This window comes from Sinohyriopsis cumingii, unplaced genomic scaffold (genome assembly GCF_028554795.1).
Source record: "Sinohyriopsis cumingii isolate HCF-2022 unplaced genomic scaffold, ASM2855479v2 utg000069l, whole genome shotgun sequence".
In the NCBI taxonomy this organism is placed as follows: Eukaryota; Metazoa; Mollusca; class Bivalvia; order Unionida; family Unionidae; genus Sinohyriopsis; species Sinohyriopsis cumingii.
In genome coordinates this window covers 3,703,868-3,724,156 of record NW_028315867.1, presented here as the reverse complement: position 1 = coordinate 3,724,156, position 20,289 = coordinate 3,703,868, and the positions used below count along the sequence as shown (strand labels likewise).

General features: G+C 35.3%; 1 protein-coding gene and 1 long non-coding RNA gene across 2 annotated transcripts in view; one reads left to right on the top strand and one right to left on the bottom strand.

Annotated features, from left to right (window-relative positions):
• The window catches only part of LOC149774894 (uncharacterized), a 194,136-nt gene that overhangs the window by 22,934 nt on the left and 150,913 nt on the right, over positions 1-20,289 (bottom strand). Inside the window, exon 7 of the mRNA XM_089944630.1 lies at positions 3,890-4,029. Coding sequence (XP_089800756.1) covers positions 3,890-4,029 — 140 coding nt within the window. The remainder of the gene's footprint in view (positions 1-3,889; positions 4,030-20,289) is intronic.
• On the top strand, positions 14,339-15,821 carry LOC149774895 (uncharacterized). The gene is made up of 2 exons (XR_016416686.1): positions 14,339-14,548; positions 15,351-15,821. It is a non-coding gene; the product is annotated as an uncharacterized LOC149774895 (long non-coding RNA).

Sequence of the window (20,289 nt, the reverse complement as noted above, 5' to 3'; positions counted from 1 at the left end):
AGGAAACATATATTTATTCTAAATTCTACGGAGAGTCAATATCTAGGTTATACAACGCCATATTAGAAATACTTTATAGTCTGGTTCATGTTAGGTATTTGTTGTAACTGAGCAGACAAACTGATATTTAATTATACGCTGCATGCATTAAACGATTAATGTAATGGGTAACGAATTCATGTGTGTGCATGCGCTACATATATCAATGCAGAAGTACTTAAAACCGTGTCATATGTACTACACGGTTTAGTTGTTATCATTTTAGCTGCCTAAATGCCATGCCTTGTATATGGTTTGATGTGGAGTCACCAGCTGTAGAGCTGCTTTATACATGCCTGCCTTGCCTTGTACATCGTTTGATGTGGAGTCACAGAACTCTGTGGGGTTTCGTGTGACGTATACGCTGTGTTTTGGTGACATTGGATCAGAAGAGTGGACTGGTTTTCTCGATGCAAGGGACCAGGTCTTCGCGACCATCGGGTCTGTGATGTGAGGGATCCTTCAGCGGACTGAGAGGAGCGGACCATGCGTGGGTGCTTCTCTGGCCATTTACTAGAGCACGTGGAACCGGAGTTAACATCTTGGTCGTCAAATGGATGCCACGATAGTTATAGCGTTCCATGTTATTTCCACAATTACATTTCATAATGTCATTCAATCCTATTATGTCATCATATGAACGATCGATAGGTTCATAATGTCATTCATTCCTATTGTTATGTCGTTATATGAACGATCGATAGGTTCATCATGTCATTCATTCCTATTCCTATTTCAATATCAGTTTACGATCGATAGGTTCATAATTACAAGTATTGCTATACGTTATGTGAACGATCGATAGGTTCATAATTTCATTCATCCCTATTGCTATATCGTTATGTGAATGATCGATAGGTTCGTAATTTCATTCATTCCTATTGTTATATGAACGATCGATAGAATCGTAATTTCATTCATTCCTATCGTTATATGAACGATCGATAGGTTTGTAATTTACACTGCTTTTCAATATTGTTTTATGAATGATACATTAAAATTTACCTGCTTTTCTAAATTGTTATTTGGACAATACATTCATAATGACATTTTTTTCTAAATCGTTATTTGAACGATACATTCAAGACTCTTTATATTGGGGTGTAGGTCACTTTAATTTGTTGATCGGTGATAGAAATTCACGTTTTGTTTTGAAATTCCATTTGTTAAATTAATGTTTAGAGTTTTTCCTCTTTGAGTTAATTGTTGATAGTTCCATGTTAGGAACTTTACAATTTTCCTTATCTTTTTGTTTATAATGGTGTCAGATTTGTTTATATTTAAATTGCGTTTATAAATAAACATCTTGTAAATGCAGTTGCTTTTGGTGTCTTCCCTAATCCAGTCCCAACCCGGCTTCATCCTGTGACAGCCATGATCGGTAATGTCTTTTTGAGGGAGAATTTTGTTCCTAATTAAGCATTTGTTTAAACAGCAGTGAGACGGACAAATAGGGACACAGTCAACTTTGACTTCAGGGTAAAACTTTCACAATTGAAAAATCACAGAAACTCTAGTTACTGAAACTACCAGGTCAAGCTGACCCCGACTTTGGCACCTCTGAAAAAGGCAGCAGAGATATTTGATTCTGATTGATTATGCTAAATAAGAGCGTGTTTTCCACCCAAAATTTCCTAGGTTTTAATATCGCCACATCAAAAATTTTAATCAGTTTAAGCTCTTCCTGTAAGAGGAAACACCAGGACTCCAAGGAATTTGCAAGAAATTCCCTCGTAAAAGAACTGTTGTCCAAAGGGGACTGTTGTTGAAAGAAACCGATGAACTAATTTGGCAATTAGAGGGAGGAACAGTGACAATTCCATGTAATTTGTTGATGCTATATATGTTTTGCTTAATTTATTTACTTTTATTTGCATGAATCTTTTTTCTACATTCGTATAATAATTTGTTTAAGGGAGTATAACTGTGTTGAGTTTATACATAGGACGTCGTGCATTAATCTTTAGATAAGTTTGACGAATTGTTTGAATTTGTCGTCTTGTTTGCATAAGAATTAGGTTCTAAGAATTTAATGCATTACATTACTTAATATGATTATGAGAAACCATGTGAATTCACAGAATTTAGAAGATTTCATGTATGATTAAAAGTGTGTATTGACTGAAATGGCGTAGTAATTCATGTAATGTATCTCATTTATTCGCTTGTGTAAATTGAGGCTGGCTCAGAACCACAAGGCCTCATGTGGTGTGTTATTGTGTGATGAATTAGCCATTCAACTAACTAGGGTCATTATAGGACATGTGGAGTCGACAGATAGTCCTAGCATCTGTTTAACACCGATAGGAATATCTGATAATGAGGGAGGGATAATGCAAAATCCCCTGTATCATAAATACATAACATGAAATTTAGGTTGTCTCTATTTATATTTATTTAAAAGGGAGAAAATAGCTCCTGAAACGTATAACCCTGTGACGTAATCCTGTGACGTATCAATTCTGAGACGTATACTGAGAAGTATAGAGAGATGCAGTGGGACGTACAATCCTGTGAAGTAATCCTATGATGTATCAAATCTGAGACGCATTCTGAGAGTATCCTGAGAAGTATTGTGAAAAGTATCATCCTGAGATCCAGGGGTCTGAACAGCAACAGCAGAAGTAGAGTGAAATGGACGAACAGGTTGCAATCGCACAAGGCATTACTTTGATTGTTCACTTGATCCTATGATGAACTAAATATATCAGTAAACAGATCAGCTACCTAATTTAAATATATTTGTTTTATTTTCTTTATTGTAATTCGGTGGAAATTTTATTTCTAAAAGCAGAGTATATTCCTGATGTAATGAATTCTCACAGTTGTTTTATGTAATTGATTAAATTGTTTGTTTACATGTACGGGGCTCGTGTTGGTTTGTTCTATATATCTGTTCAGATCTCTATCTATTTCACCTATAAGTTTTCACCACTTATATTTATATTTACTCGAACTGGGCAATACCATCGAGGGTGGTCAACCTCTAGATAACGAAAACCAAATTAAGCGAGACATCCACCCAGAGCACACCCTACCCTACCAGAGTAGAAAGTGCTCATTGACTCGTTGGACTAAAACTCTACTTTGGGATTATTGAGAACTCATTCAAAGACATTACTGATTGTATCATTGTGATACAACATTGAAGAGTACTGGTAAATCAGGACAATGAAGACTATTGAAATTCATTCAGAACATTCTATATATCTGGACTTGTGATAGAACATTTGGGATTATTTGGGATTTAATTCACAATACAATTTGTTGATTTTACTAAACTTGTTGGCTTCCCTTCTTTCTGTTATGTAGTTTAAGACTTCGAGTTGTAACAATTATATGCCTTAATCTTGAATAGCTCTAAAGGTTGAGAGCCAAAAGAAAACAGAAGGAAATTAAAATATTGAGCTGTGACCTTGGCTCTTAAGATAGGAACCCTACTGAAGTATGTGACACATATTCTAGTAATGATATACAAGTATACCAAGTTTCATTCCTTAATCTCAAATGACCTCAGGTAAAGAGTGAAAGAGAATATGTAAAATAATGAACTGTGATCTTGACCTTGATAAGATCCCCATCCACACACAAACCACCTTCTAGTGATGATGTATAGGCAAACAATGTTTAATCTCTTAAGCTTGAATGGTTTAAATTGTGTATTCAGTCAACTGGGGCCCCTCGAAATTGTGTATCTTTATTGCTTAGTTGAAACTAGGCAAGAAATTATGAAGAAGCTGAATGAAGCAACTGTTGATGGATATATCACAAATGGCAGACAAAAGATGACCAACACTGGGCTATCCAATGGCCATTAAATAACTGTTTAAAAAAATGGAAATTTACCTACCCCTGGACCTTTCGTAGCCAAGTCCCCTGGATTTTCATACTTATTGTTACCAGAAGAATTCACTTTTGCATTGGAATTCTCATACACATTTTCTTGACTTGTGCTTCTTTTAAGAATGGTTGCACTTTCACAGATCTCCACTGAAAATTAAGAAAATTTGTTATGTTTTGACTTCACACCATGGAACCTATCTATTTATTTGTATTGTTTTACTTTGGATCTAATGTCTGAAGCCAAGTAGTTAGAACAATATTTATTAAATTCAACTGTCATAAGCAAGAACTTCAACTTCTTAAACCAAGTTTTTCAGGAGTTTGTTTCTCTTTTTGCTGGTTTTAATGGCACCTCTAATGCATTATTGGCTGTATCATGCCAAGGAAATGGGAATTAAGTGACCTTCACAAGGACACATTGAGGAATCATTCTTGAGACTGGAGATACCTGGCACAAAGAAATACCTTTAGAATTCAAGCTTTATTTCTTTCTTTCTTTCTTGCATTCATTTTATTTTCAAGATAAGTATTCAAGGGGTGGAACTGTCCTGTTCAAGCCTTCATGTGGACATCTTTACATACACTTTTGAAAACCTGAGGGAAGTTCAGCTCGTGCATTAATACAATAGATATTAATGTTGCTGCATGGCTAACCCAGTCCATTACCCATAGGAGACAACAGCATTTCTGTGTTGCTGAATCAACATCAGAAGTCTCATATAGGTGCATGGCATGGTTCTACTCTTGATTTTATGTGGACTGGATAGAGTGATCAAAGAACAAAATAGACTATTTTAAGTACACATAATTTTAATAATGGTACAGAATGACAAAGTCACTATAAGGGCCCAGTAATATAAAGAAATCTCTGAAAAGACTGCTCCTTAACTTGCTGTTAAATATGATAGATTAGTTGCTATAATAACTTGTGATACTATTTTCTATTTTTTTAAAAGAAGACTGTTGAGGCATAATTCATGACAGAGGAATCACAAGGAATAGATACAGCAAAGCTAACACTTGCAAACTAAATCATTGAATGAAAATAAGTCAAATGGTTAATAAGTTATAATGGTTTAAAAATATTAATTCCATCAATTCACCAATTTATGAATTATTCTCAAACATGAAATATCCATCTATTAAATATTCACTGATTTACTTATTCATACAAGTATATTACACATTACACTTTCACTGCCCAACATTTGCATTTAACCTCAGACTAATTATCAACTCCAACTACATTACTGCAAGTGTTCTCTTTGATCCTTATCATGGAAAAGGTTACCTTTGAAATTTTTGGTTGCAACTTTCCAAACAATACTATACAGTAGTAACAAGCAGAGAGATAAACACCCTTATGAAAAAAAGAACTTATTCCAGTATATAAGTGATACATGCTCAACTTGTAGGGTACCTAAAGGTCACTTGTAATTTACTTATGATTCACATGTGTAATAAAGTATGTGAAAAGTTAGTATATGCAAGAATAAATATGATATAATAAGAACAATGCATTTCCCTGCATCAACAACATTGCTTAGATGAGTAACATACAAGTCATTTATAGGTGGTATACATATTAATCAGCTGAGTATTAAGTGAAATCTAAGTTAATGGACATTATGACATTTTCAGATGTGAAAATATACAAAAACCTGCTTAACCAATCAGTGCAAGTGCAAATCAGTGTTTCTCACCACTATGACATTACCTGACCTCTCAGGCTGACTAAATGAGCCAATTAACATTTCTCTTCCAAGCATGGTCCCTTATCGTTGTTGATGACATATATTTGTTTATACAACTCATGAAAAACAAGGAAATTTCAGCAAAGGCACCAGTGGGTGCTAAAGAAGTGTAACAGAGAGTCTTCCATAGCATATGATGATGGCATTCAATAGGAGGAATGGAAATGGGTCCATAACTCATCTGAACCAACATATTTGACAAATGATAATCAAAAGTAGCTTGTTTCTTTCTAAATTTTGTAAGTTTTTGTACAATTTAAACCTTTAATCTGAAAGATGAATTTGAGATGGGAAAGGAGATGAATGCCCAAAATGAAAATAAAAGCATAAATGCAGATATGGAAAATATGATGGAAAAAAATTATTGGCTAATTGCAGAATCAGATAATTGTAAATTAGAGTTGAAATTGAAAATAAGTGTCCTGATCTCCTAAAACATAAAACCATACAATACTTATGACAACAAGAACAGACTTAAAGACTTAATGTTTATTTCCTTAATTACTGTCAGCATGTTTTTGTCATTTCATCACGTTTTGTTTTGTAATCAAGATGCTGTACATGTTTTTATGTGTTATCTAATATTGTAAGGCAAGTCCCTTGGGCTGCCAAACCTTTTTTTAGGAAAGGGAGAGGGGACCACAAACATCCTCTAGTGGCCTCTCTAGTGACTCCTGATAGAGCACAACTGCTGAAGACATGGTCTAAATTTGGGATGGTTTTTGGACTGTGGCTGCATGACTTTGAAGAACTCTTCTTAATATATCTAGTTTCATCAGACCCATTTGGTCCTGGGATGACATGGAGGGAATGAAAACTCCATTGAGGGTCTCTGCCTCCAGTGAAGCAGCCCACAGAAGTTTCCTAGTGTATCAGAAAAAAGCTTGGCATGTGAGGCTATGGTGACCAGTAACACAGACTGCAAATCTAAGGCTTCCATTGTCTTCACTGGAAAGCAGGCACATATCCCCAAGGAAATAACCACTTGAAATACTCCAAAGAGATTTAAGGGTTCCTGAAAGAGTGTGAAAACTATATCTGGAAGCAGAGACCAGAGGTCTCAATGTAGAGGGAATAGGGACAGATCACCCCTTGTGCTTCATAGTGTACTCCTGTTCCTTACAAAACATTTAAGAAAGTTCCTTGACCATAGCTGAGGCTGAATGAGGGGGGAGAAAGAGGAGATCTGTGTGGAAGCAGCCCCAGAGAATATCTTTAACTTGGAGAAAATGTGTATGTCCTCTGAGCCTGAGGGCATGGGACATAAACTTAGGGGTAGAAGATGGTAAACTGTCAAGTTAAAAGACCACATTTCTTCCTTCATGACCTGGGATAATAGTTGGTAGTGGGTAGGGGACCCAGAGGGAGGGGTACCAAACCAACCTGTTCTGCAATGAACTCCAGTGAGTTCACAAGTACTAAAAGGATGCCTTCATCCTGCTCTCACTCCTGGGAGGCAGGACCTTTAGCAAAGTTCAGTCTGTTGCTGTGATGGGGACACCAATCCCAAAACTCTTCATAAAGAATGAGGGGACTGTCCCTAGCATTAGACTTTGCAGGAGTACAAGTGTGCCTCTTGACCTTTCATCATTTGGAAGAAGAGGCCTGCCCCTTTCCCCCTTTTAATCTCCACTTTGCAAGAGGATGACATTGGTCACTGGACTGCAGCATCAACTTCTCTATATTGAGGCCAAATGCCTGAAGTTGATGTCTATATAAAAGAGAAGGACCAATCACTTTCCTGCATTGAATGACCCAAGGGTGGATATATGATTGAGTAGGATAATAAGAAAGGGGGAACTGCAAATCAAATCCACTTCTCAAGTCGGGCACCTGAATACCAACACCCAGTCCCTAGCAAGATTCAATGATTATAGTGTGGTGAGGCGGTGGGGGGGGGGGGGGGGGGGGCTTGACCCAATCACTAACCCCATAGTGAGGGGCCTGCAATAACTGGTGACTCTTACTCAGAAACTGGTGCCTAGCACCCAGTGACTACTGACCAGTGGTTCTTGACCAGTCAGGTTATTTTGATCCATAGGAAGACTCTTCCTCACAGACTTAAGACTCTAACTCTCCCTGTACAGAGTAACTCAATCCTGTTGCCACTGATGGGTTTAGGTTCTGAAATGGTACTGCTTATCACTGTTGAGAGGAGTGTGTTACTCACTCTTATCCCTGCAATAATATAATGTTTTGCAAGCATGCTTCTTTCTTTCCATTTCCATCAGTTTGTTACATGAAGATGCATAGGATGAGTAGAAACTCTGGACCAGTAAGAATACACTTTACAATAACCATGTGTTAAATAATATATGGAATGAATACTTTACGAAGATCATTGAAGAATGGGACTGGACAGACTGTTTTTCAAAAAACTTGGATTGGAGATGATATAAAAGAATGGACTACATCAAAAATCTGATTTTTTTCTCATGAAGATTTGTTGTTGTTGTTGTTGTTGTAGGGTTTAACACCATTTTTCAGCTCAAGATAGGCTATACATGGCGACTAGTATAAATGGTGGAGGAAGAACCTGGGAAAACCCCATAATGAACCACCAACCCACGAGAAACTACTGGCAAGCTTTCTCACATACCCACATTGGCCGAATACGAGACTTGAACCCATGCCAACAGAGGTGAAATGATAGTGATCAGTAACAGTGAGCGCTTCAGACCACTTGGCCACTCAGGGCCCCTTCTCATGAAGAAGAAAGCAGAACTCCACATTAAATGGGGAAAAATGATGTCAGCTTAACACATTAACCCCTAGTGACAACTTAACGGTGCAGGAGGTAGTAGCCTACTGCCGAGCTCTGTAGTGTCATGGTCATGCATGAAACACTAAAGTGGGTGGTATTATAGAAAGGTGGACAGATGTAGCTCAACAATGATACCAAATAATCTGTAATATCTAGTTGCACTACAGAATACAGATTAAAAAACCTCATTTTTTGGACCCGACTTTTTTTTAACCCAAAATTTGCCCATGGTCAGAATCTGATTTTGTGTTTGGATTTTAGACTTTTTGGTCTCAGATCTAAGTCAAACCTGTATGAACTGCAAATAGACAGATGAGCCTTTGCAAAAAGTAGGTGTCTCCATACATAAATAATGGCTCCGTTTAGCCAACAGCAAAAAAAAACAACAACAAAGAACTCTTACTCTTCTGCTCATGCATGAGTCAAATAGCCAATGAAAAACAATGTTTGTAACACAACTAGGCAGTATGTTATTGAAAGAAAGATGACCGGGGATTTGGCATTTTCGAGTCTATTCAAAAATAGCTTTCAAAATGTGTTTCCTACTCGATTTTCAGGCAAAAATGACAAAAAGCTCCAGGGGTTAATGTGTTAAGTGTCTTTAACGAGACTGATCCAATCCTCCTGAGACCTAAGGGATGCTGTGATGGGAAACCCTTAAAATTCTGATAGAAAAGAGAAAAGCTAATGCATGCTCCCTTTGTATGTTTCAGTTTTCAGAGAGGACCCTGACCTTGTCTAACCAATAAGAACAAGGAGGACAACCATCACGACTTTGACAACTAGTATATGCCAGTCAGGTCGGATGAGTATCCCTTTATCGTGTCTCTATGTGCACACATTGTCTCTTAGACATTGCTGTAAAACAAAAACTATGAAAACAATACTCTTGTATAATGAATATAAGAGAATTTGCATGCAAATTAAAACTGCAATACTTTATTTGCCCAGTGAGTCTGTATTTTACATGAATTAAAACAATTGTAAAACTGTTATTTCAATCAATGACAATAGCAATACTTAATTCTTAGTACTAGAAATAATAATAATAATAATAATAATAATAATAAAATTGTCTATAGATTGATCTGGAATTAAATGGCAAGTCCTCTTTTGGAGTCTTAAAAGTGTTGTTATGTTTGAATTAGAGGTATTACCCCAAATTACATTACAGTAGTCCAGATATGGCTGAATATAACTTTATAAAAGATGACCCAATACTGAAGAGGAATGTATGTTTTGATTTTTGTCAGCAGCCAGAGATAAGAATTAACTTTTTTGAAATATGTTTAATGTGAATAGACCAAGTAAGATTGTTGTCCACGAATACACCAAGAATTCTATCTTGAAAGGTCATATGGAGGCTCACGTTGTCAAATAGAACCTGGAGTTGTCGCTATCTAGCTTTCTCATTTTTGTTGTTTTGCAACTAGTAGGGCTTTCATTTTTTCTGTATTTATGCTCATACTGTTTTCTTTGAACCATACTTGAAGTCTGTTGAGAGCATCTTGTAAGTTATTTTCAAGTACCGTTTTGGTTTTACCAATCTCAGACAGTGTAGTATCATCTGCATAGAGGTCAGAGGAAGAAATTGAAGTTCCAATCTTAAGAGGTAAATCGTTGATAAACAGAATGAACAACAGAGGTCCAAGGATAGAGCCTTGTGGTACTCCACAATTAATATTTTCACTTTCAGAAAGTTGACCATTTAAAGATATTTTTTGCACTCTATCGTTCAAGTAAGAAGTAAAGCAGTTTAGGGAGTTTTCACTGCATTGAGAGATTTTTAGTTTTTCAAGCAAAATTTCATGGTCTACAAAATCAAAAGCTTTACAAAAATCAACCATAATAGTGCCTACCTTGATCTAATGCTTTCAGCCATATATCAATCAAAGATACAAGTGCAGTTTCACAGGAGTGATTCTGGTGAAAGCCACACTGATTATCAGACATGAAGAATAGCTTAATAAATGTAACCTAAAAATGTCAAAAACCCTAAAGAGATCTAATTCAGATTAAGGAAAATCACTTGGACTGAGTGTAAATATACTCAATAAATATTGTTGTTGTTGTTGTTGTTGTAGGGTTTAACGCCATTTTTCAGCACACAATAGGCTATACATGGCGGCCATTATTAATGGTGGAGGAAGAACCTGGTAAATCCCCTGAAAGAGCCACTGACCCATGAGAAGCTACTGGCAAGCTTTCTCACATACCCACATTAGCCAAATCCGAGACTCGAACCCACACAGACAGGGGTGAGATGGCAGTGATCCGTAACGGAGAGCGCTTTAGACCATTCTGCCACTCGGGACCCCCTCAATAAATATAATGCATACACAAAAAAATGCCCAGTTCATGCTGTAAGACTTGAAACAAAAGCAATTTTCATCCACTAAACATGGAAAAATCTGGAAAAAGGAAGAAGGCTAGTGGGCATACATTGGGTCATAGGAGGAGGGTAATTTCTATCCTGGAAAAGAAAGGCTACACATAAGTATTACTGATAAAACCATTTTTTTTTTCAGTCATGAAGGAGATATAATTAAGCCTTATTTATCATTGTTGTTGACATTTAAAGGTAAAGCAAAATGTGGATCTACAGTGACTGATCTTTGACATAATTTAATATAAATTGTGCCATTGTACTGATGCTTTTATTTTTCTTATTGAACATTCTCTCAACATTTTGAATAATTGTTTTTTCTATTATCAGGAATTAAATGTAACATGAGCAAATAAAATTTGGATAGGCAGCAAACAATTTTCAGATGATGGAATATGTCTCAATATGGACCAATATTGATACTTCTTGTAACTTCAGACTCTATGTCATGTAATTTCTCTACAGATTTATAACACAATGGCAGAAATTATTTAGGAAGAACTTAATGACTGCAAATAGAACATCAGCCAGCATAAATCAAGAAAATCTCTAATTATTTGGTAAGGTAATTGTTGTACAAACTCTTGGCTTGCTGATTTTCATGTCTGTTTTCAGCACTTCCAAATCAAACTGCAAAAGTAGAAAAGGTACTTAATTTCTATGGAGCATTAAATCAGTTAGAACTAGAGGTGACATCTTAGAGGCTCCTGAATATGATTCTCATTTTTTTTTGAAGTTGTAAAGGAAAAAGATTCAAATGTGACATCCTAGTAGCTTCTGATAATGAGATAGAACTAAATATGACTAATTTTTCATTTATTAGATACATTAGGATAAACAGTGTGAAAGGTTTCTGGAAAATGAAAAAGACAAGTTCAGCAATATTTAAAAATAAACCTAAAATGTAGAATTTGGAGATGGGGAAGGAAATTTGGAAAAATTGGTAGTCATCAAAAACAGTTCTTGGAGGGATGTATTTCAGTAGCAACATTGGGAAGTCCTTTGGTAGTGTGTGTTAAGTGGCTATCAATATTGTGGATGTATGTAGTTATCTGTACTGCAAATAAATGAATGCATGTGTACCTATGTATTTTAAAATTAACTGAATAATCAAACTCTGATTTTAGGTTCCTCAGTTTATTGCAAAAATAACTTAATCGAACGCAACAATAACAGATGTAATTTAATTGAATGGATCAATAACAAATGTAAATATCTAACTAAACAAGAAGCTTAAGAATTAAAATATTTAATAATACTGGCACAGTGGTGAATATTGCAGTAAAATAAACAAAATAAAACCTGGGTTAATGACTAAAAGTTTTATTACACCAGTTGAGATGAATATTACAATAGAATTATAATGAAAATTTCAGATAAAAAATTTATATGCAATCATTTTACTTATTACATCCCCTCCCTTATCTGAAATAGACTATAATCAAATCAGTTTTATTTAGGATAAGTTGAAATACTAGTAAAATTTAATATATATACCTATCATTTTGATTTTTGACCTAAAATGGGAATGGTTCATAAGATAAACTTTTGACCATTCCTCCTGATTCTGCCAAGCTTCTGGTTTATACACCCTATGAAATCTCATAAGGCTTGCAAAATTCTATGGATTCCTATAGATTTCTGTGGAAAACCATCACAGAAGTTCTAACCCCCAATACAGAATATATTCAAGAAAACAAGTATCATTTTTACAGTAACTTAATAAATATTCATTAAATAATAATTACCTCATGACGAACACAATTTCTTTGTGGAGAAAAATACAAAACAAAGTCTTCCACAAAACTTCTGAAATTTTTAAGAGGGAATCAATACTAGCTATGACCCTGAAGTGTACCCTGGCAAGGTCACCACAATGAGCTCAAACACTACATTAGACTGAGAAGTAACAGCGAGGAAAACAACTGCAAACAACAGGCTCAAAACAATAAACAGTTGGAAAATTATGCAACAAATACAGGTTTTTATAATATCAGAGTTAATTGCATTCACTGTCAGCTGATTTTATTGATTGTTTTTAGAAACATGCTCATCACATATCAACAGGGAGTGACTTGCCTATAGATGTAACACTGCTTTAAACATCCTTATGAGTCTATGCTCTTAAAATTAGTAACAGAAAATAGTGAAAGACAACAAGCTTTGTAAATTTTAACAAATAAACTATTTTCCCAGGAATACAAATTAAAAATGAGGGAAAAAAAATTTATAGTATTGCAAATTAAATCCCAAAATAATCCAAGAATTAAAGACCCAAGTCCTAATACTTTAAAGTCCTGAATAAAACTCAGTGCAAGTACAGAATAAGTCCAAAAAACTGAAGGTGACTCCCAAACCAAAATGCATCCTTGCTGAAAGCTTGTGGCAAGCTTGCGGTAAGCTTGCGATAAGCTAGTTTGATGTTTATAAGCTAACATGGATGCTTGCGCAAGCTTGTACAAGCAAGTGCAGGCTTAGGCAAGATAGCTGGATATAACCGCACGCTTGCACAAGCTTGCGCAAGCTTGTACAAGCTTGCACAAGCTTGTACAAGCTTTCTTGTTTGCTTCAGAAATTAAAACTAGCTTGCACAAGCTTTCTTGTTTGTTTCATAAAGTAAAACTAGCTTGTGCAAGCTTACTTGTTTTCTTCAGAAAGTAAAATTAGGTTGCGCAAGCTTGTTTTCTTCAGAAAGTAAAACTAGCTTGCGCAAGCTTTCTTGTATGTTTCAGAAAGTAAATTTAAACTAGCTTGCAACAAGTTTCTTTATATATATATATATATATATATATATATATATATATATCCATTGCTTGTGAAAGTTTGAGACCATGTATCCAAGTAGCAGGCACCATCACTGTCACGCCCCTACGAAAACAAAGTCATGACTTGATGAACAATCATGAAGTGTTCATGAAAGTTCCTCAAGTAAGTTCATGAACTTCAAGAATTTTGATGAATCATGTACTTGAAGTTCATGAACACACTGATGAATTTTTATGAACTATTATAATATCTTTGAAGTTCCTGAAATGTCATGAACTAATGGTTCATGAACAATTCAAGTACTTTGATGCAATACCATGGTATTTCTTTAAAAAATGTATATTAAATATCTATATCATTATATTCATAAAATGTTCATTAAAATTGATCATACAAATTTCTCACAGTATTAGTGAAATTTAAATAAAGGTGATTTTTTTCTTCTTTTTTTAAAATGATATACTGTATAAATGTTCATACAGATCTTTAATTCAATACTTGTTTACTTAACCTGAGTATTTCTGGATTAATATGGGAAAATATTTTCTGGCCAGCATCAACAAAATGTATTTGCTTTAAAAAGCTTTCAATGACTTTGTCCTAACATTTTTTTTCTTCTCTCCATTACTGTTATAAACTGCATATTCTATTGACTTAGTCACTGGTTGCCAATTTGCAGTAAAAACCGAAATATATTAACAACAATTATTCTGATTGGATGACTTTGAAAAAAGACGTGATATGATTGGTTAATATACGCACGCGATTTCAACAGTTAAGCTTCCTCAGAAACCAAAGATCATGCAGATGGTTAGGCAAAAACCTCGAACAAAAACCGTGGACTCCATGGAATGGACAGATGAGAATATTTTCAATATCATTTTTTTTAAGTAAGTAGAAGTGCAGAGAAGCGACTTTGAAGAATGTGAAGGAAATGATTTGGTGAGAGCAAAATTAGGCGGAAAAGCGTACCAAGCCCGGATGACCAGAATTACGGTGAGTATCTTTTTCTTGGTCATTCGTGATTATTTCAGTAGAAGTTATATGGATATTTTATTGGTTTATATATGTCATCATATTATTTATAACCAAGCTAATGACACGATTTTGTTCAGACCTAATTTAAACTTGCTCACCGAAGTTTTGAAAATCACTAAACATTATCACCCCCACCCCCCCAGTTCTCGATACCAGACGTGGTTCGATATCGATAGGAGTTGTGATGTTCGAGATCGTTTTCTTTTACATGACATCACTATTTCTATAATCTGATGTAATTTCGTAATTTAAAAAAAAACCTTAAGAAAATAGTTAATGCGTGAAACTGTTCACAATAAAAGTGCAAATAACAACGTGATGAAACCGGAAGCAGCTATACGCAACATGCAGAGTCGGAGAGGATGCATTAGTGACATACTAAGGGCCTATACCACACAAGTCTGGCGTTTTATCAATAAAAAATGGCAAAAATATTTGAAAGCATGAAATAACCATTATCTGTAATATATATGGTTATTTAGTGTAACGGTGTTGTCAAAAAAAATGTCATATTTTACTGAATAAAACATCCGTCTCCTGTGACTATACCTATGGCTAGACAGATTCAGTTAATATAAAACAGTGACAAAATTCTGCAATAATATAAATGCTCAGTATTATGTGTAAGGGATTATATCATTTTTGAGTTGGATCATATTATTCCAGTAAGTAAAGTGGGGTACAATGATAATGTGCTGAAAGCTAAAAACAATGTTGATCAGAGATTATCTGTAATTAACTAACTTTACCTTTTTTTCAGACCAGACAGCAGAAAAGTAAAATTGTTAGAGGATGAAGTTTGTAGGTTAAGGATGGATATTTGAAAACTGGAGGATTCAAGATGGAAGAGACATTAAATTGTGACTGCTGCAACAATGTTAAAGATCCAAACAGTAATCAGATGGAACAGCTTAAGTTAGAGAAGTAGTCATTCAGTAGTGACAATGGACAGGATTTGATTAAATTATAGACCCTGAACATCTTCACAAAAGAGTTATCAGACAGGTCAGTCTCTGGAAGAAGATTGGTCAGGAGAAACCCCAGCTGAAAGACAGCCCCATGACGATGAAATATGCTTCAACAGTTGATTGCAGGCAACTGCCCCAATATCTCTTGAACATTTTTCAAAGAAAAATTACAGAACATACAAAAAGTGTTGCTAAGGGTAAAAAAAAAGAATATCACTTGTCAGTTTAAATTTATCTGAAATCAAATACAGTTTTTAAGATAATATGTTGCATTTTATACTGTATTAACCCCATCCCCATCTAAGGTTATTGTATGATTCAGGATGAATAGGTATTTGTGACTTGTCAGGTTATCATATTTTGTTTTATAGGCACTGTTTGTGAAGTCATGAATCATTGAGAAACTTTGTTCATCATAGTTCATGAATATGTTCATGCACTTGTTCATGAATGATGATGATCCAATTTGTGGACTGTTTTCAATTCATGCACATTCTAGAATAATTCTTGAACCTTTTGATGAACTTTCATGAATGGTTCTTGAACCAAGTTCATGAACAGTTCATTCATTATTCATGATCATTTCACAGGGGTGTGACACTTGCAGCTAGGGGAACACATAAAGCTTCTGCAGCCTTGGGTAAGCTTGCAGTGAATGAATAAACTTGAACAATGGAATTAAACTTAATGTTTGGGCAGAACAGATTTGTTTTCCACTGCATTGCAACTATAAGATTGCATTATTTAATCATTAAATATGCAGATTACTTCATTGGAATGAAGTAAAACTTTGCAATATATTATGATAATTTGGTCCACCAGGAGCAGTTGAGTCTAAAATGCATTTTTGGACAGGGGCCTTCGGACTCCCAGACCCTCCCCCCTTCACATTTTCAGGGGGTGTTTTGGAAGGGGGGAAAACACAATCATGTCTGATTTTTGAAAGCCCAGATGCTTGTAGCAAGAAATCTCTGCAAGCTTGCAACAAGCTAGTAACAAGCTTGCGCAAGCTAGTAACAAGCTTGCACAAGCTTGTGTATACTTATTGTACTAGGTAAATAAATAACAAGCTTGCACATGCTTGTGCAAGCTTAAGCTTGCGCAAGCTTGTGCAAGCTTAAGCTTGTGCATGCTTATGACACTTTTGTTAAATAAGCTTGCGCAAGCTTGCTGCAATGTTCCAAATACAAGCTTGCCACAAGCTTGCTGCAATGTTCCAAATACAAGCTTGCCGCAAGCTTTATAAATAAGCTTGCTGCAATGTTCCAAATACAAGCTTGCCGCAAGCTTTATAAATAAGCTTGTGGCAAGCTTGCTGCAAGCTTTAAAACAAGCTTGCAATTTTGGTTTGGGCTGTCTTTATCCAAAAATTTTATCAGTCTGTGAGCACTTTTGTATTTCCAGAGATCATAATCACTTGAATTCAATAATTTTAAAGAAAAGATTCCAGCACAAAATAAAATATTGGACACAACATACAACTTGATTCTGCTAAGACCTGAACCATGAATGATCAAATCCTCACAGTTGCAAGATTATATAGTTCTCTACTTGACCTCAGGTCACAATTAGCATCTTCTAAAAAAACACCCATTACCTCACTGTCTCCAGCATGTATTTGGCATTCATGATACAGCCTTACTGTGGTTCAAATCCTACTTGGTCAACAGGACACAAATGGCATTGCAAATGGAATACACTCCAGCCCAGTTGATCTAAGTTGTGGTGTTCCATACGGGTCTGTTCTTAAACCCATTCTCTTCATTCTGTACACTCAGTCGCTCTCAAGAATCATAGATCATCATCCAGTGTCTCACCAATTGTACGCTGATGATACCAAATATACAAATCCAGCCACCCAACTGAAGTTGATGCTCCCATTCAAGGTGTAGAGAGGTGCATTTCTGATGTGAAATCATGGATGACATGTAACAAGCTGCAGATGAATGATGATAAAACTGAGGCCACTCTGATCTCAACAAAAAGACTTTCTCATTCGCATCCTTTACCTCAAACAATATATATCAGCAACACCAACATGAAATTCACACAATCAGTATGAAACCTAGGTGTTACTCTGGACAGTACTCTCACATTACACTAACATGTCATAAACATACACAAGGTTGCATATCTTGAGCTGAGACGCATCAGCTCAATTCGCAAATATCTTTTAGCTGATGCCACTAAAACACTTCTGGGTTCATTAGTACTTTCTAGACTGGAATATTGTAACTCAATTCTGTCTGGTTCATTTCATTATCTGCTCCAGATACTTCAAAAAGTTCAAAATACAGCTGTTTGGATCATAGAGTACCACGATCAGAGCACACCTCCCCGCTGCTCTGTACCCTACACTGGCTATCCATTCGATCCAGAATCAAACACAAAATTTGTTCTCTGTTCTACATTTCACTGTCAGACTCTAGTCCAACATACCTATCTGACCTCACCCATGTGTACACACCAGCAAGATACTTACACTCCTCTTCTGACAATCGTATACTCATTATTCCCACTATGAAAACAAAGTCATATGGACAGTGTTCTTTTGCATACCAGGGCCCAGCAACGTGGAATGAATTGCCCACTGAACTTAGACACAAAGACACAGTGATCACATTCAAGAGTGCTCTCAAAACTCACTTATTTCGACTGCAAGAACAAATTTAAAGACCTAATAATGTTTCCTACCTTAAATATTCTCAGCATGTTTTTTATTGTTTTCTAATTTCATGGTGTTTGTTTTTGTAATCATATCATTATATGTTTTTTTTAATCTTATACGTGTTGTCTAATGTTGTTAAGCACTCAGAGCTTCTAAATATTAGGCACTATTAAAAGTCCTCATTATTGTTATTATTATTATTACCTAATGGAAAATAACCTTCTAGAATGATCATAATGTTTACAACACAATAAACTAGATTAGGTAAAATTCACTTAGAACATTCCTAAACCTAGACCCAAATAACTGTATTTAATTCTTCTATTAATAATGATTCTGATATTAAACTCATATACAGAGAGAATAATTTAGCTATGTATTATTTGTTTACACATAATAAAATTTAAGAAAAAGTCAATCAATCAGATCAAGCAGAAATGAACTCAATTTTGGACAAGGTCAAATCCAACATACAATGCTACATTACAACAGCATCTAATGAAAAGATTCTCAGCAGGATATTTGGGGCCCCGAGTGGCTGAGTGGTCTAAAGTGCTCTCCATTACGGATCACTGCCATCTCACCTCTGTCTGCATGGGTTCGAGTCTCGGAATCGGCCAATGCGGGTATGTGAGAAAGCTTGCCAGTAGCTTCTTGACGGTCGGTGTTTTTTTCCGGGTTCTTCCTCCACCATTAATACTGGCTGCCATGTGTAGCCTATCGTGTGCTGAAAAATGGCATTAAACCCTACAACAACAACGACAACAACAACAAAATGAAAATAAAAGAATTAAAATAAAACGGACTAACAAACTATGTAAATTAAATATACATAACAACATGCTAAATGCTCACATTACCCCCTGCTTAATGTGATTTGTTGTCACACACATAGAAGAATTACAATCAAAGATATCTGTCCTGATTAGAAAAATAAACCTTTTAAACAAATATATAATTGATTCCTGCACACACAATAAAAACATAACAACAAAAACAGAAAATATTATCAGTCTGCAATAAATAAAACAAAATCTGTAAAATATCCACAGTAAGAGGGAGGGATGTCTTTCAGTAGCAACATATTCAAAGAAAAGAAACCCTCAATGTGTCTGATGCTCTACTGGATGAAAAGAACTTTCTGGAACTCAAGAAAAGACTATTTCTTCCTTTTAACTGCTGAGTTTTGAAACCATCCTTCATTTTCATTCGAGGTGACAAAATGTTAAAATCAGCTGTAATGGTAGACGTACTGGATGCTGCATTAGATGTCTTTTGGTGTAAACCACTTATCAATATGCCCATCCACTTAGGAAGAGTAGCAACAAGAAGATTTTGAAGATGGACACTATGGTGGAATACTAAGGGTAAGATTGTTAACATTTTCATTTAGGACAACAAAAAAAACCACCAAACAATGCTGATATGGGTATCCTTTTGGGAATAGTTACAACAAGCGAGCAAGTGAACATCATTAGAAGTCTCTTGGTGTAAAACCCATATTTCATGGAAGTGTGTACATTTATTGTTTACATATTATTTGGAATAGAATGTAATCAGGTTTCATTTTTGTGAATCATTATGTGAGTCAGAATTTCATCATCATTTATGTGAATCACTTATCATTACTTGAGTGAAATCACTTTGTTTTGAACAGTCATTAGTCAGTTCATTTTCATTTAAATTTCTATTTGCTCCAGCTAGGAACTGTATTATTTATATCAGTTATTTGACTCGCTGCGCATCTTTGTGCTAAACATCCAATATTTTGATTTCTGCACGAGTTAGATATATGGTTTTTCTACCTCTTAAATAATCTATAAATAAACATAGTTTTGTCATGTCATCATTATGATCTGACCCCAACACGGTTCATCTAACCCAATATCAATGATCTACCATTAAATAATGAATCCACAAATACAGATTTGTTTCCAGATGATGCAACCTTGTATTCATCTAGTTCTGATACTGAAGTTATCAAAACTAGATTAAACTCAGACCATATTAGAGTCCAAAACTGGGCACAACAAAATAGGATGGTAATTAATGAAGGTAAAACA